The sequence below is a fragment of the Phalaenopsis equestris genome, unplaced genomic scaffold (genome assembly GCF_001263595.1).
Source record: "Phalaenopsis equestris unplaced genomic scaffold, ASM126359v1 Scaffold000297, whole genome shotgun sequence".
NCBI classification, from domain to species: domain Eukaryota; kingdom Viridiplantae; phylum Streptophyta; class Magnoliopsida; order Asparagales; family Orchidaceae; genus Phalaenopsis; species Phalaenopsis equestris.
In genome coordinates, this window is record NW_018164739.1 from 2921312 (window position 1) to 2939848 (window position 18537).

Sequence of the window (18537 nt, forward strand, 5' to 3'; positions counted from 1 at the left end):
TATATATGTAAAAATTGAAGTTTAGGAGTTAATAATGTAAATAAATAGCAATTAAGTGGTACGTGTAAATCTTTCATAATTTTCCTTTGTTTTCTATTGGTTTTAACTTTCCCCGTTCTGTTTTTGCAGCCAAAATGGTTGGACCTCCTTTTCTCATTTTAACGGTGATACATTGCCTAGTTAATTATTGGTGAACATTTAGGAGCTAACAGTAAACATGAACCTGAAATTAATCAGGATTATCTGGTGGAGCTATTGCTGGAATTTGTGTGGGTGTCGTTGTAGTCCTACTGATGGTTGTGTTGTTCTTATATTTTCGAGTTTGTGGGAAGAAGGCAAAGAAGACTTTGCTCCCGGCAATATCTGACCATCACACCACTCCCCTGAGACATGGTATTCTTCTGAAAAATTAATATCATTTGTTTAGCTTTTTTTTTTCATTGAAAATTCTTTCAACTGCTTTTTCTTTGTTCGTTGCATGAACTATGAAGCCTTGATGCCAAAATTTCAAGTTTCAACTGCTTTTATTATATTTTTGCTGATTTTTTAGAGAGGATTTGCTCTGTTTCAAGTAGGTTGAGTTTTTTTTTCACTGAATTTTTATGCTCAGTTTTTCACTGTTACCCAACTACAAAATTTTTGAGAGAACCGTTAAACGTAGAGTCCTATCAGGAATTCCTGAGTACTATTTGTTGAATCCAGATCTACCCTTTGGTTCATACCCAAGGAAAAGAGCGCAGAATTCAAGGGAAGGAGAAAGAAAATGAGAGAGAGAGTTGCTCCGTGGGGGGTAAAGAAGGGTGTTCCCGGGCTCTTTGACCCCTTTTATTCTACACAACTTGAAGGTTACAGGTGGGAAGAAGGGAAGAGTTCTCTTTTACACGGGGGTTGAGAGAGAGAAAGCCTAGGGACCTCTTTTTGCATTTAGGGGTCCTCTATTTATAGAGAGATAATGATGAGAAAAGAATATTACATTTATGCTCTCGCTTTAAGGGGAGTTGTGAAGGATATCATGGTCTTTTTCCTGCTTAGATCAGTCTTCCTGGAGTGTTCTCGTCGCTGGATTCATTGGCACAAGTGGCTGGCTCAAGCGGTCGATGTCGGCCTGCGATGGTCGGCCTTTAGTGGTCGGCCCTCGGTGGTTGGCCCTTGGTGGTCAGCCTTCGGTGGTCGGCCCTTGGTGGCCGGCTGGCTGAGTATGGCCGGCCAGGGTGGCTGGCCTAGGTGCCGACAACGGCTTCGACAACAAATTTCTTTTAGCTTGGTGAGGGCTTTTTATTTTGGCTATACATAAAGCCCTTGAATTTTTAACTTATCAGAAGCAAAACTGCGATAAGAATGAAAAACTCAAAAGTACAAAAAATACTATTTCATAAACCTCTAGCTCGACTTCGTTTCATAACAGTCCTTTCGTTGATCTTTGATGAGTAGATTTTTTAGAATATTATTTGCTTACTCGTCCCTGTAGAGAGACTTTGATGGAGAGAGAATATATTTATCTTTTTTCTTTCTTCATTTAAGAAAACTAAATAAGTTAAAGAAAAGATACTTATTCTTTTTGCTCCCCCGTGAAGGATTCTTATTAACTCCCTTCTTCACTACATCTTGTGAGTCAAAGCTGCTGTTTGATAGGATGCCTAACCTAGATTAATAAGAATCTGATAATGGATATTGCGTTTATCTGAATTGTGAATGTTTTATTTGCATATCAGATGGGCCGAATGCATGCGGATATATATGGTAGTTGATTGCATGCGATTTAGGTTAACCAATTATCAGAAAAAGGAACTATTAAGAGTTTGTGTTTTGGGGCTTTTGGTTGGTTGGCATTTAAATTTTTACGTTGGCTCGTCATTTTGAAAATTTTTTGTTGATATAATTTTATTGGACATTTTTTTAATCTAGTAACAAGTACTATTACGGAAGTCTCAAAAGATGTGCTTAGAGAATCAAAAGTAAAAACTGTTTAAAAAAAAAAAAATTATTATAAAAATTGGTTCAAATATAGAAGTTTGGAGAATTAGGGAGAAAATGAGGTGGTTCATAGGGAGTCTAAAAGAATAATTTATGATATTAAGAATTATTCTTTTTTTGATTTTAAGAATAGATTAAATATTAAAGATAGTGATATATATATATATATATATATTTATATATATATATAAGTCTTAGGGCTAATATATTAAAAAGGAAGGTATAGATAGGTTGGATAAGAGGACTCAAATAATGACACCCTGCCCACTCGGTAGACAACACACACTAAAGCCCCAAAAAAGAAACCAATCTTCCAATACCCCTTTCAGACGCATTTGCTTATAGAGAAATTTACCAATTAAGATCAATCGATAGGATGAAGCTCAAATGGAGATTTCAGTTTCATAGAGAAAGATTGTAGGCTTACCATTTTAACGGGACATTTTTTTAAGAAATCCGGTTTCAACGCGCCGCGCAAAGGTGTCGTGGTATCTATGTGGGAACATACACGAAATAGGAGTGTGATGTGGTTTTTTTTATGCGTTATAAATATTTTTCAACACCACAACACATAAAACAACTATACTAAAAAATATGCAAATTAATCACAATAAAATTTACTTCAGTACAATAAGTTTTCTTTTTTAAAATATTTAAATCTGTCACTCTTAGTGAATTAAGGTGTACTTTTAATTTTAAATTGTCAATAGATTGCAAACGCAAGTATATGTATCACTCAATTAATAAAGGACTATAATAGAGTCTTAAGTATCGATCTCATAGGGAGGTGAAAATTTGTTATTAAAATCACGAAAAAACACAATATTTAAACTATAGAAAACTTAAGCAAGAAAACATATCGAAATTTGTTTAATGCCACTAAAGAAACTACGTTTACTGCACTAATCTCTAAATTTCAAAGTTAATTTTACTAAAACTAAACTAGGTTTTGTGATGAAGAATTCAAATTTAGGAAAACATCATTCCCCTTACAATGAGATTATAGTTAGTGAATTATCAAATTGAAGAAAATTGTATTGTGCCAAATAAGAGCAATTATATTCTTTATTCTTTTTACAAGCGATAAAAAATATTGGCGAATCCAGTGTTTAGTTCCTAAATCTGCGGCTATGCTGGGAAGATACTGACTAGATTTTGCGATGAAGAGACTAATCCGGTGTTTAGTTTACTAAAACTGAACTAGGTTTTGTGATGAAGAGTTCAAATTTAAGAAAACATCATTCCCCTTATAATGATATTATAGTCAGTGAATTATCAAATTGAAGAAAATTGTATTGTGCCAAATAAGAGCAATTATATTCTTTATTCTTTTTACAAGCGATAAAAACATTGTCTAATCCAGTGTTTAGTTTCTAAATTCGCGGCTAGGCTGAGAAGATACTGACATTCTCTCCAGAGTTATCACGTTCCCCTCGCCCGATGGCTAACATTTCGCTTTAGTTTCCAAACCCCTGGACCAAATTGGGGATTGTAGTCTGTCACCCTAAACTCTCTAATTCTATGCCCATCAATGAATATTTCCCTATTTATTTGCTTTCAACCTCATGAACTACATTCTGATCCATGAAATCGAATGTGATTCTTACTTTGTTGTAGAAAGCATAGCCCTCTCAGATCGTTTTTTTTACATTGAATTTTAACAATTAAACTGATCAGACCAGAAAGTAAATAAAGTTCGAAGTTTGAATCATCACAAATATGAAATGAAAATATTGCACAACAATCTTGATTCTTCACATGTTCATTTCTCTTTGTAGGGAGAAAGACAAATAAATCTACTCAGAATTCATGAGAAAAATACAACAAATAAATTATATATATAAAAATAAGTTTGCAAAACAAGAAATAAAAGTAAAACAACTTAACTCGACCTCTTCCCCAAGCAAATCGCTTGAAGTTCCTTTGAATCTCTCTGTTTACAATTACGCTCAAATCTCTTCTAAAAATATAAGGAAGAAGAATTTCTTACTTTCCTTCTTCTCTTACAACTCTTAGAGACACTTGTCACACTCTCTCACAATTTGGAACTCACGCCCCCTTCACTAACACTCCAAAACTTACGCCACACACACTCAATTCTGACATAAAAAATACTCTTTCATAATGTAGGGATGAATTTCCAAAGAGTCTCCATGGACACCTTTTCAAAATTCTTCCAAATTCAATGCATTTGTGAAAATAACCATCTTTGGCGCCTAGCGTCAAAATCTGGCGCCTAGGCGCCGTCTTCTCTGTTTCTGGCGCTTAGGCGCCAGTTTTGACGTCTAGGCGCCTATTTAATTCTTTGAAAATGCCACTTTTGATTCTAAATTTCGTTCTTTTTGCATTCTTTAAGCTCTCAAAATGTCTAGACTTAGTATATCTGTAATAAAACATGAAAATATATTTCTTTAAAGTGCAATATCACCAAATATAAGCCTTAAATATATATGAAAAATTGAATATTTTTTTTGTGTATCAAAATTCCCAAAACGTAAATGTTACTTGTCCTCAAATAACTTTTTTACTACATAAAAAGTATGACTTATGGCAGTGAGCATCACTTAAAAACTTCTATAGTTTTTATTTTATAAATATAATAGTAAGACTTTAGAAAAAAATTAAATAACTTAAGTTAAAACTAAAAATATTAGAATATATAGTACTTAAGTATACGAGTTTTGGTTTCGTATTCATTTCAAAAATAATTATAATTTGTCATATTAAAGATGCTTAGAAGAACTATATGAAAAATAACTTCTATATGAAAAATAACTTCATTGAAAAATAACTTCATTAGTAAAGATGCTAATACTTTAATATGAGTTTGGAAATGTATTTAAGGCTCTTTCTTTAAGTTGATTCAAGTAAAAATAATTTTTGATTAGGCATCTCTTCAACTTTTACTCTGATATATTTTTCTTTTTGTTTTTCTTTTTATTTCTTTTTTTTTTCTTTTTTCTTTTCTTTTTCTTTTCTTTTAAGATCGTTTTCAATCATTTTTTTTTGAATTTTTTTTTAATGTCAAGATTACTATATCTGGATAGTCTTTAATGATTTTAAACTTCATTATTCTTTTCTTAAAATTTAAAACTTCATTCATTTCTTACTTATAAATACATATTAGCTTTTAAAAAGATTTTTCATAAAGTCTCAATAATTTCTTTTAATATAATTCTAAAACTCTTAATATTTCAAAACTACAATTTCCTTAACTTTAAATAGTACACATAACCTTATATTCTTATACTTAATATCTTAACTTTTAGAACTAACCTTCATTATCAAAGATTTTTACTTGTCTACAATCATATTTATAAAATAAAATATATGGTTATATTTAAGTTGACCTCTGATACCAAAAGTTAGTTAAAAATAATTTTAAAAATATAATTTATTGAGGACAAATAAAGTTTTGTTTCTTTTAAGAAAAAATTTTTCTTCCCCCTCAAACTTAAATTTTTAATAGATAAAATATTTAATATAAAAAATGAAGGTAGAAAGAAAACATTAAATGCATGAATTTAACCTGTAGAGGGCTTTGAACTTAAGACTTTGCAAGTACCAATTTAAAAAGAAGCATAAAGTGTTATGTAAAACATGATATATCAAAAAATAATATTAAGGAGAGTTCTAAACATAAGCAATAAATTGCGAAAACAAACAATACTGAAATAAAAACAAACAATCTATATCGAAACATAAAAAGTTTAACGTCTGTTTACAATACACATGATTTAAAAATAAAGTTCAATGACTAACAATCACATGAAAATAAAATCAAACTACAGAAAACAAGCATGAAAGTAAACTACTCATCATCCTCCTCCTCACCTTATTCATCTTCTTCAAATTCTACTTCAGGCTGTTGACCTCATTTTGAGGTCATTACTCTTTTTCTTAGGATCCTAGGATCTTCTTTAGGTGTTCCTATTGACCATGTTAGAAAATTAGAATTGGGATCCACCATTTTTAGAAATTCCAGCCACCTATTTCTCTTGTGATGTCTCACATTGATGATCTCAAAACCATCGTCCTGTGATCGAGTGGTAAAGGACTATCATGTAGAGGCTCAAGGAGAAGTTCCTAATAGGATCTCAAGCCTTAGAAAAATTGCTTCAGGATTTTATCATCACACATGTACACCAAATGCACAAAATTCAATAAATTGCATAAGATCGGACTTAAATTGAGCTTAAAGGATGGGTGAAATGCGAACTTCTCCGAACAACCTCCGACGACAAAATGGACCGTGCTAACGCGTCCAGGACACAAAGTTTACTAGGAAAAGACACTCATATTGTCATATTTTCGACACGAGCAAAATTACACGTAAATCAATGAATTCGTCAAAATGACCTCCGATGACGAAACAGACCATGTCAGCGCGTCTGGAACGTCAACATTACATAAAAAGGACATCAATTTTGTTATGTTTTGATGCACGAATAAAAAAGTACAAATCAAATTTTATTTTTAAGAAATATTAAATATTTTGTATATTTTATTACTTATAATATTAAAATTATGATCATAAACCCTATTTTCTCTATTCCCGCACGCCTAAACCCTCGTTCGACCCCGCGTCTTAGTCGAAAGCTTGGTTCATCTCCCTCGTGTGCCCTAGCTCCCGTGGACGATCCACGCGGCAATCTCTTCCCCCTTTCTCGACTCTTCCCCTTCTTCGCGTGGCCACTAGACTCTTCGGCTCTCCAATGGCAAGGGCCGAGCTGGCCGACCCTTCTCCTTCTCGAGGTTTTACCGTCTCCCTTTTTGTGTGGCAATTATTGCCTTGCCGTTTGATTCGATCACCTTACGGTGGCAGGTGGCTGTTTTCCCCTCTTCTCTGCCTATAAAAAAGCTTCTTAGTGTACTGTTTTGGGTTATTGAAAATTTCTTGAGAGAAAGGGAGGCTCTGGTTTTTACTGTTTGAGGGTTTTAGGGAAGAAGGCTCTGCCGAAATTCTTTCTGGGCTAGGTTCTTTGTGTGCTGGGAGTGTGGAACATTCTAGGGTTGCTGTTTTTTGAAGCTTTTAGGAAGAGAAGCCCTGCCGAAGTTATCTTTTTGGCTAGGTTCCTGTGTGCTGGACGTTTGAGAGCTTGGTGCCTTTTTTTCTTTGTTTTTTTTAAAGAAATCTCACATAAGGTACTTCTTCTATCTCTTGTATGATCCGTCACCATGGTCGACACATGTTGGAAGTACTAAAATGAAAGATGCATATATGAGGCTTTTGATTTGTTTTAACAGCTATTTCACAAGGGCATTGATATAAAAAATTGGGCCTTTAATACTTTTGTTGGATCTGATTTAGACACTTTATGTGGACTAGTTTAGGTCCCTTCTCACATTTAAATCTTCTTCTTATACTTCTAAGATTTCTTTACCTATATGCTGGAAATTGTGGTTTTCTTTCTTTGCTTCTTGCTGAAGCAGTTTACTATTAAAAGAAGGATGATGATTTATATTTCTTTCCTGTTTAAAATACATAAAAAGGTCATGAATATAAATTTTGGATTGATGCTTGCTCACCTAAAATCTATGCAGGAATCCATTTTAGTGTTGAAACATGTTGGCTTTAGTGATGTATGCACACTTAAATATTTCGTGTTATTTGATTCAATTTGAAACATATGTTGGCACGATATTTTGGAATATAAAGCTCCAAGGAGAAATATTTTCTGTTTTGTCTTTCTTGTGGGCTCGGTTTGCCCATATGCTGGGCTCGGTTTGGACTCTTCTGGAATCAAATTTATGCTGGAAATATTTTATGTTTGGACCCACTTGTTGGGTCCGGTTTGAGCTCTTTTGGAATCAAATTATGGATGAAAATACTTTCTATTTTTGGCCCATTTGAAGGGCTCGGTTTTTGGCTCTGTTTTATTTTTCTTGTGGACTCGGTTTGCCTATATGCTGGGTTCGGTTTTGGCTTTTTTGGAATCAAACTATGCTGGAAATTTTCTTTGTTTTCCCATATGAATAAGTTAGGTTTTTGGCTTCGTTTTGAATTTAATTTTTGCTGGGAATTTCTGCCCTGTTTTGCCTTTCTTGCGGTCTTGATTTGGCCTAAAGATTAAGCTCGGTTTGCCGCTATACCAGAAGCTGTTTTGGCCCAGTGGGAGGGCTCGGTTTTGGCTTTGTTAAGTGGGAATTTTAGATGAAAATGTTTTCTATTTTTAGCCCATTTGGTGGGCTCGGTGTTGGCTTCTTCTGGGATGGATTTAGCTGAAGGTTTTATATTACTTTTCACCCATATGGTAGGCTTGATTTGGCCTAAGAATTGGGACTGGTTTTGCATAAGATTGACTTGATATACTCCTTTTGCTGAGCTCTATTTATCTGTTAAAATTCTCTTTGTTCTCTTTTATGCTGGATTTGGTTTGCCCCCTTTGTGTTGGGCTCGGTTTATCCCTGTGCTAGACTTGATTTGTCCTTTGTGTTGAGCTCGGTTTGTCTCTTTGGTGGGCTCAGTCTGTCCCACTTTGGTATTACGATTTTGACTAAAATCTTTTAGTGTTTTAGCACTTTGGTTGGTCTTGGGGGCTCAGTCTCCCCCTTTGCTGGCAACGGTTTGGTTGGAAGCTTCTATTTAACTTTCCTCCCAAGATTTTTATTGGTAATCAAGTTTGTCATCCCAAAATTCATGATTTCAACATCTACTTCTTTGTGGGGATGTTTGATACAAGCAAATTAACTCACTATCATGTCTTATGTGATGAAAAGGGTTTTAGTCTTAATGATCTATAAGAACTTGTCCATTCACTCTCTTATGTATATCAAAGGAAATGCAATGATAATAGCTATGGTGGCTTTCTTTTATTGTCCTTGTCCGTGAGATTATTTTGGGGTTGAACTGCTATCTTTGTGGTCCCTGACTGTGAGTTTGCCTTGGGTTGGACTGCTCTCTTTGTGGTTTCTGGCTGTGAATTTGTCTTGGACTGGGCTGCTCTCTTTTACTGTCCCTGTCCGTAAGTTTATCTTGGGGATGGGATTTTCTCTTTGTGGTTCCTGGTTGTGATTTTGTTTTGGGGTTGGACTGTTTTCTTTGTGGCCCCTGTCTGTGAACATTTCAGTTGGTCTTCCTTTGTCTTGTTTGGCAGCTTTCTGCCGCCCCTGGCCGCGGGCCTTCTCCTTTAGTTTTTTTTTTTATGTTTAAAAGAGGTTGGTTTGGACTTGATTTTCTCTTTATTGTCCCTGGCCATGAGTCTTAATGTGGTGGCTTTCCATTTGCTGTAAAGCTGGTTTAGATTTTGTGGTCAGCTGCCCCTACTCGTGAGCATTCTAGTTTGTTTCTTTTTGCCCTGATTGACTGTTCTCTGCTAGTCTTGGTCGTGGGCCTCTACCTGTAGCTCTTTTATGTTAAATGGGGTTGTTTTTTAGGCTTTTTCTCTGCTCATTGTCCCGGGCCGTGAGCCTTGCTGTAGTGGTTGCTTGGTTTTGTGACATAGTTGGTTCAGGTTTGGTTTTCTCCTTACCACCTTAGCCCGTGAACTTTTGTTCTATTCATTATCTTAAATTGTAAGTTCATGTTGAAGCTTGGTTGTGCATTCCTCGGCTTCTACCTGTGGGCTTGTTATGAAGTCCGGCTGTCTCCTCTCCTTTGCCTTACCCGTGAGCCCCTATCCTCTTTTCTGCTTTACCCGAGAGCCTTACCTGTTGATCTCTTCGGGGAATAGGTTGGGCTGGTGGTTTTCCCTCTCTATTGCTCCTGGTTATGAACACTTATATGGCTTTATCTGGATAATTTCATGTTTATGTGATATGAAAAGTTTTTAATGAAGGATGAAATTAAATAATTTTGAAATTGGTATGATTTTTTGGAAGGCTAAAAAGTTATCTCCTCTATTGGTTAGTGCCCCTTCTTTTGTGAATTATGAAAGGCTCTTGAAACTTCGTTTTGGGGAATCATGAAGGTGATATGAAACATATTCATGAAGTATTTGAAAGCTTATAAGATTGTTATTTATAAAAGAGTTCTTTGGTGGTTTAATATTAAAGTTTGGATAACATAAGTACCACATTTGGGTTCAGATTTGGATTTGTAAGTACATATAGGTGGTGGAGCCATGGGTATCAGTGTTATGTTAGTTCTGGGCCCATTTCAATCTATTTAAAATAAAATTTGGAGATAAAATTTGGAGAAAAATAAAATTTGGAGAAGATACTCTTCTTGGGTTGATCCAGTTATATAAAAATTGAGAATATGATATCCTTTGGATTGATTCAAGGATCTTGGGCTCTCATTTTCAGATCTTTTTGAGGGTTGCTCCACTCTTTATTATTTCGGTCTTTTGGGTGGATCAATTTCTCTCTCTCATCCCCATTTTTATTCCTTTTTTCCTTGCTTTTTAGTTCGGTTTTCTGTGCTTATGTCTGATACATAAGTGCTCATATATAGTCTTTTGCTATATATGAAACCATCAAACAAGGTCGCAAGTAGGTCGATTTTATTTTAGGGCTTAGGGTGATGATGACAAAGACACGCCGGTGGTAGAGCAGAATGATATCTCATCCTACAACACCAGGACTAAATTCTGGGACCTGATGAACTATAGGATGAAAGTATCATTCACCGACACAAGAATAGCGGGGGACCCGTACCTTCTTAGGTTGTTGGCGGCTCTACGTCCGATGACGCGATCGACTCGTGGACAACTATTCTTTTTTTTAAAAAAAAATTTTGATAAAACAAATTGATAAGAACATATACGATATTTTTTCCATAAAATTAATACAATTTTCCTTTTGTATGCTTGAAATATATGCACGTGCTAAAATATAAATTTTAAAAGTGTTATAATTTGGTTGTCCGCTTGTTGATTACTGATACCGGGCTAAGGAGTACCCTCATAAGTTAAGTTTAGTAGGACATCCTTCTAGTGAAGTGGCAAACTTTATACATCTGGGTGACCGATAGTAGCATTTGACGTCCCTCGAATACAAATATATTATTTGAGCCTAGCCCCGACCCGAGTGCTTGCGGTCTCCTCTTTTCGGATTTTTTGTTAGTTTTATTGAAATTTTTGGACAAAGCACTCGTGATTTTTTCTCCGGGATTTTCCCGAGGTCTTGATATTTTTATTTGAATTGTTACTCATCAATTTTCTTAAGTTTTCCATCGTGGATTATATGTCGATTTTCTCAAGTTTTTCAGGCAATGTTTTTTTTTTTATACGGTGAATAATAGCCAGCTTAAAAGAGCAGTAGGTCTCCCAAATATATAGGTTTGATTTACATTACAACATTTTATTTCACAGTATGTTATACTGTCCTCCTGGCATGTTATACTGTCCTCCTAGCATGTTATACTGTTCTCCTAGCATGTATACTGTTTTCCTAGCATGTTATACTGTTATCTTCTTTTATACCGCATGTTTTATTCTTTTGATACACACTATGCTTTAGTATAGGAAAACCTAGTGATTACAAAGGATTAATAACAAACCTGGAGTTGTTATGACAAAGAACTTGGATCGAACACCGTTGGCAGCATGACGAGGACGTACGGAGGAACCACTTCAAGATGGATCTACGACATCAAAACACATTCACAACACCGATCACTTTCTTTAGTTTAAACAACAACTCATAGGATTTCGAGGTGGTGTGCCTAGCGCAGCATAAATCCTCACATATCACTTTTAGGCTTATAAGTCCTAACACTTTAGGATCCCGAGTTTATTGTATGGTACAGTGTAAATCCTTCTATCTTTTTAGGTTATTTGTACGATCAGATATCGTGCGGATATAAGTCCTAAATTCTAAATAAATTGCAGGATTAAACATTAAATAACATCATTTCAAAGATATAAAGCCAAACAATAGGATAGTCAAAATAAAGCCAAACAATAGGATAGTTGGGAGGTCGCCGGGTTTTTTTTTCTTGGATCTGTGATATCCCATACTCTTCATTCCTTTGGATTCATGCAAATAACTGTTCGTATTTTAAGCCACTCCCATTTGATTTTCTCATGTCCAATTTTGGAAACCTAAACTTTGAAATCTTGAAGACAAAACAACTGATCTTAAGCGATGGTTTTCTTTAATGATCCCGGTCATTTGAGATGTAATTAACTATAGGGTTTGCCAGTATAGAGAACTTGGAACTCAGTTGAAATAAACTCTATCTAATCCTTATATTAGTTAGGGAAACTTGTTAGTCTCATATAAAATATTTCGCAGACCAAACGGATATCACGAGGTGATTGAGCCAACTACAAATGATATGTTTATTATTCGGGATAAATGTATGATTTGTGGTATCGTGCTTAGTCACTCAAACTATCTAAAATGTGAGACTCGCTTGGTCTCATCTATTTTTAAATTAAAATTTTACTTTCAAAGAATTAAATTTACATCAAAACTATTTTTATATTTATAAAACTTATCTCCTTTTTACAAAAATCATAAACGAAGTTTTAAAATTAAAATAACGGCCGACACAGGCTCTTAGGGTGTAAAGCGGGGGCAAGTAGGGAATTCTACATTATGATCGCCACTCAAATAATTTGTCATAGTCTCATTATAAGCAATCTCCTAATCCATTTTGATTTGCATGTATTTATCATTATGATAATTCCGAGTCTCCATAGTTCTCATCTGATTTCTGAGAGTCAAATTATCGCCCTATTGAATAAGTAACTGCTTCATAACATTCTCTAAAGAAGTAGTGCGGGATGCAGAAGGTCCAGAAGCTGAAGTAGAAGATATATCACTACCTTTACCTATAGTTTTTGTCTAACATGCAACTCATATGTATGAACACTGGGCTTACTGATTGGCTTAAGAGGTTGTATTAATTCTTTAGATCTATCATAGCCCATTCCTGATTGATCATATAGAGTAAAAATTAAGGCGGTGTATCTTAAACCTCTAGTACTCCCACCTCTCGAAGAAGTATGGGCATTCCGATAAATAAGAGCACCAATGCTTATTTTCTTCATTTGTTGAATGCAGAAATTTAATGTAGCTCTCTTCTTAGTGACTTCACTCAGATGATTTGTTGGAAGGAGTCAGTAAAAATAAAATAATGTCAAGCTTTAGATTGAACATTTAACATAGAAGTAGAGAAGTTTACCTTATCATCATTCTTCATTTTCTAAACTCCTCTTCCTTCATTTAGAGAAGCTATAATTTCGTCCAATGCAGAATCAAATGTATCAAATGTAGTATGCTCAGAATGAAACTCGTCCCTCAACCCATATAATGCATTTATCCTTTCCGGGGTAAATTCAACATTATTACCTCGAACAAATACTTGATCATCCATAGCTTGTAGTAGGTTTGCATGGAATTCCCGAACGATCTAGACAACTGCTGCAACAGTGAATTAGCAGAAGGTTTCCCAATTTCTCGCCACAATAATCCTTCAATAGGACCGCTGGGATTGTAAAATGCTTGTTTCTGAATAAGTTTTCTTGTCATGAGTTGAGTGTTATAATGATGCTGGGCCTTGATGTTTACAAATTTTCTCATATCATAAGCCTCCTTTCCCTTCATCTTCCTCATTTTAGGAGCCATATGAGTTCTAAAAATTCAAAATATTTTCTCATAAATTCGCTATAAAGATAAAGTAAACTCCTAAAATCAAAATTATTGCTAAGAAACTTCACACCATGGTTTCACTAAATTTCTCCAAAATCTCTAATTTTCGGTTTTCACATAATGTAGGAGAAATCCATCGTGAAATTAAAAAATTTCTAAGTTAAAGTGAAACTCTTACCAAGAAAAGATGAATTTCAAGAATTTCTAGTCCTAAAATAGCCTCAAATGAGTATTTGGAAGCCCTAGTTTGCTATTCACCCAGTCGCAAGGTAGAAGACGATCCAAAACATAAAAATGGCTAGCACTGTTCATTTTCGCGGATTTAATGACTCAGTCGATTTGGCGCCTAGGCGCCAACGCTTAAAATTTCATTTTTCAATTTTTTTTGTAAAAATCGTTGTACACCAAAACACTCAATCTTCTAATTAGTTTAAATTCACTTTAATTTTCATAATTAAATAAATAATAAATAATCTACTAAAATCAAATTTTCACAAACAACAAACAACTTCACATTTATATATATAAATTCAAACCAAGTCCAGTGTGATCAAATTGCTCTTTAATCCCACAATCCAAATGGTCGAATTGATCGAAAATACTGCTAATCACATTCAAAATATTACTCATCTCATTCTCCAACTTCTTAATTTTCTTCAAAATAACAAATGAACTATCCGAAAATCTGGGTCATATAGGTGATGAGTTTTGAGATGATTGATCCATAAGAATATTTCGGTCATCGATTTCTCCATTTTCTAAGTAATCGCAATTTAATACTGGGTCCATAGGCTTAAGAAACACTTTTTTCCCAATTTTCATATGAAAGTTGTGATTGGCTACAAAACAAAAATATTGTGAATGGATGTCCAAGGCCAAGATTAGACCTATTCAGAATCAAATAAAGAGTAAATTTTGCTATTATAGCACCCACATTGATAGGTCTTTCAGTTTGAATACAGTAGTTCAATATAGCACTTTTCTTCGTCACTTTACTGATTTTTGTAAGGAGCAATTTTGCCGAAATAAAGACATGTCAAAGCTTCGATGCAGAATTTAACAATGAAGAAGAAAAATTTACATTATTGTTATCTCTTATCACCTTCCCCGACACTTGATCCTGCACAATAGAACCATCACAAGAAAATGCACGTCACAGTTATTATACACAATTTGACCAATAGAGAGTAAATTAGTAGATAATTTAGTAGAAACCAAGACATGCTTAAAGGAGGAGTTGACCAACTATCGTAATTGAAATATTATTTTCATCAACAACTTGAATATGTTGAATACCAGTGTATGGTCGTTGGTTATGCAATAAATAAATTGTGTCAGTCATATTATTTGTGACGCCTGAATCAACAAACCAAGAAGAAGGAACAAAAATAATAATTTTACCTTTCTCTTGAAGGCCGAGAGCAGAAAAGACAGATATAATCATCTATTGAATCATATCTGGTGTAAGAACTGATTGATTATTGCTAGTGGATGTCGCGTCAGGATTGTGAGTGTCAGATACCGTGACATGAAGTGCTTGTGGCTTGTGGCTTGTGGTTTGTGGTTTGCAGTTCCGAGGTCGTTTTGAACACTTCGTAATAATATGTTCCTTTTGCTTGCAATAAGTACATAGCTTCTTACTACAGTTGCGTGCAATATGACAAAATCCTTTGCAGCTATAGCACTGCACTGTTCCATTCCCTTTGGTCTAAGCATCATATGCAATATTAACTATTTCCGATGATCTACCTGTTGTGCTAATAGCAGCTTGTGTCGTCAATCTTTTTTCTTCGCACAGTAATTCACCAAAACAGACATTCAAAGAAGTAACCGGATCTCTGTTCAGCAACCCAGCCCGAACAGTTTCAAATTCAGGTCTGAGCTTCATTAAAAACTGATCACGACGACTTTCTTCATGATAGCCTGAAGATTAGCTAAGTTCTTCTTTGACATCTTATCATAGATAATGCCAGTATATTCGTTCCATAAATTTATAAAGCCATAATAATATTATTCAATTGAGGGATTCCCCTTACTATAATTACTCATATCAAGTTCCAATTGAAAGCGTTTTTGTTGACCTCGCTTTTGATTGAGGTGCAGTTTTCCCCTCCTTAGTTGCCTAGGATCTAGCCGTATGACCTTTCTGTCGACTGCTCCTAGAAAACTAGTGAATGAGCCCTCCCCGTTAGCAATTCTGAACTTTTCTTCGCTCGACTTGACGTTCCATATAGTAGTTTTGACCGCTATTGCTTAGCAGATAAAACTACTCTAAAGGAACTCAGAGAGTATTTCTATAGGACCGTCGGCGTTAGGATTGGCTGTACTCGTTGATTTGGCGCCGCCGTCCTCTGCACCTTCCTGTTTTATTGAACTTATACCGGAATTTTGATAGGATTCGGACCGGGATGCATTTTTGACTCGATCGACGACGAGGTTGCCCGAACGACTTCGGATGACGAAACGGACTCCGCCGATGCGTCCGGAACATCGATTTTGCCTAGGAGAGACATTCGTTCCACTGCGACGACGCGTCTGGGGAAGGATATATAAGTTAGGTGTAATTATAATAATATATGATATTATTATTATTATTATTATTATTATTTATTTAAACCTAAATCTATCTACTCCCCTCCCCACCGCTTTTCTCGAACCCATGGGCCTCAGCCCTAGCTCTGTTCGTTTGTTCGTCTGACCTGCGTCCTTCCTGTGCCGTTGGACCTTCACTCCCGCGCTCGCCTCTTGCACGCGAGACAATCTCACAGACGACCCATCCCCTTATTATTGCCGAGGATCTTATCCTTTGCGAGGATCGTATTCTCTGCTCTCGACCCTCCTTGCCGCAGAGTGTGGCCTCCGCGAGGATCGTATCATCTGCGCTCGATCCTTCTGTCATATCTTCTTAATCATTCTTCTCCTTCTCTGATATATATTAGAGCTCAGTTTTGTAGCCCTGTAGGGTATGTCGAAAATCTCTGAGGGAGGAAATTCTGTCATTTTCTTTTCTCACTTATTGCTTTAATTTTCTGGTGCTTGAATTGGTTTCCTCTTGCTGTTGGAGGCGTTGAAGTTGGGGAGTGCCTTTAAAGTTCATGTGTTACTTTCATTTGCTTCAAGGAGGTATCTTTTCCCCTTTTGTGTCTTGCCCTGTTTTCGATTTTGCCCTGCTGAGCCCTGTTAGCTCGGTGTGATGGGTGATACAGCATGCTTACTTAGTTGGCACTTATATTTTTGAATACATGATACTCAAGCATCTAGGAATAGAAGTGCAAGCATACTTTAAGGGCTAGATTTTTGGACTTGATTACTTGCGTAAAATGGTGGAAATATAGCATGATATAGGTACTTCTCTTTTCTCTACTTGCTTGAGATGAAATTATGACATATTTCTATTATTGTGAATAAGAAGGTTGAAATGTGGCTTTGGGATGATGCTAGCTCCTATTTTCTCTTTTTGTTCAAAAGCAAGTTTGAATAATTGAAAATGTAGCTTTGAGCTGATGTTGACTCTTCTTGCAAGCATGTTGGGATATGTATTATGAGGCTTTTGATCTATTCTTATTTAGCATGAGATATTAGAGAGTTTATTTGGCCTTTCATGCTTGTTTTGGGGCTCGGCTTTGGTTTCTTATGGCTCTTCCTTGGTTGTAATACATGTTTTTGGGGGGGTTTTTTATTTTGTTTTGGTGGTTGGGTTTAGCACCTCACGAGGCATCACTTTGTTTAAACTTCTATTGGAAGTTGTTTCATGCTTGGAATATTTAAGTTGGGGGCCTAAATATACTCTCTATATTCTTGCTTTTGTTTAAGACATATGCTGGCTCTATATCTTGATGTTTCAAAAGGCATGTGAACTACTCTTTGGTTCTAAATGAATCGGTTTCACCATGAAGTAATTGGAATTTTAATTTTTGTTAAAGCTTGAGTTTCTATCTATGCTTGGGCCCTATTTTAGCCTTGAGTCCATTGGGGCTCAGTCTTACCTGCTCTAGCTCTTGACTCTTGCCTGATTATGAGGCTTATTTTTGTTTGATTTGGGATGTGGTTTTATTCTTTTTGCCCCTGCTGGTTTTCGGTTTACCTAAAAATTGTTGGGTTTCGATTTGCTATCATATACTGCGTTTGATTAGCCTTTAAAGCTTTGATTTGATCTCTTTAGGGACTCGGTTTTCACCTTGGAAGGGTTGGAGGTTGGGTTCTGGATTGAGATCTTGTCTTGGTTATGTGAGCTTTACTTGTTAACCTTGAGGGATTTATTTTGGCTTGATTTGGTAGCTCAGTTTTTGCTTGTTTCAGCTCCTACCCGAGAGCCTGTTGCGGTGTTTGTTCCTGCCCCTGCTCAAGAGCTGTGGGAGGGTTCAATTTTATTCGCTTTAACCCCTATTTGGGGCTCGATTTTTTGTCTGGTTTTGCTTCTACCCGAGAGGTAGCTTGGCCTGTCCGAGAGGTGGCTTTGGGTTTTGACTTTTACTAGCCTTAGCTCCTACCCGTAAGACCTATTGGGGATGGCTTAATTTAATCTAGTCCGTTTTATTGTGCTTGAAGATTTGGATGATTATTGATGGATCAAATATGTTATTCCAAAATAAGGGTTATATCTTGTACTCTCTTATGTATATCAAATATCTTCATATAAGTGATTCGGGTTGCCTTAGCTGTAAGCCTCCTCTTCTTCTGTGCCTCGGGTTGCCTTGGCCGTGAGTCTCTTTTGGCCTTGGGTTGCCTTAGCCGCGAGCCTCCTCTCCTTCTGTGCCTTGGGTTGCCTTGGCCGCGAGTCTCTTTGACCCTGTTTTGCTTTGACCAAAAGCCTTGGTGGTTATACTCAACTCTGTTGACCCCGACCGTGAGCATTTATTTGGTTATATGAGAAGATTTTATTCTTATTTGATTTATGAAGCCATTGATTAATGTGAAAGTTGGAAGATCCTGATTTTTGCATGGGTTTGGGAGTACTAGTGATGATATTCTCCGAGTTATTTTCCTTTTGTGAAGTTTGGGAGATTTCTAAGTCTCATTTTG

The 18537-nt window shown here is 35.8% G+C and overlaps 1 protein-coding gene across 2 annotated transcripts in view; it reads left to right on the forward strand.

Moving 5' to 3' along the window:
* The window catches only part of LOC110025249 (lysM domain receptor-like kinase 3), a 58902-nt gene that overhangs the window by 7839 nt on the left and 32526 nt on the right, over nucleotides 1–18537 (forward strand). For both annotated transcript variants that reach the window (XM_020725608.1, XM_020725609.1), the window contains exons 3-4: nucleotides 130–137; nucleotides 238–393. In XM_020725608.1, coding sequence (XP_020581267.1) covers nucleotides 130–137; nucleotides 238–393 — 164 coding nt within the window. The remainder of the gene's footprint in view (nucleotides 1–129; nucleotides 138–237; nucleotides 394–18537) is intronic.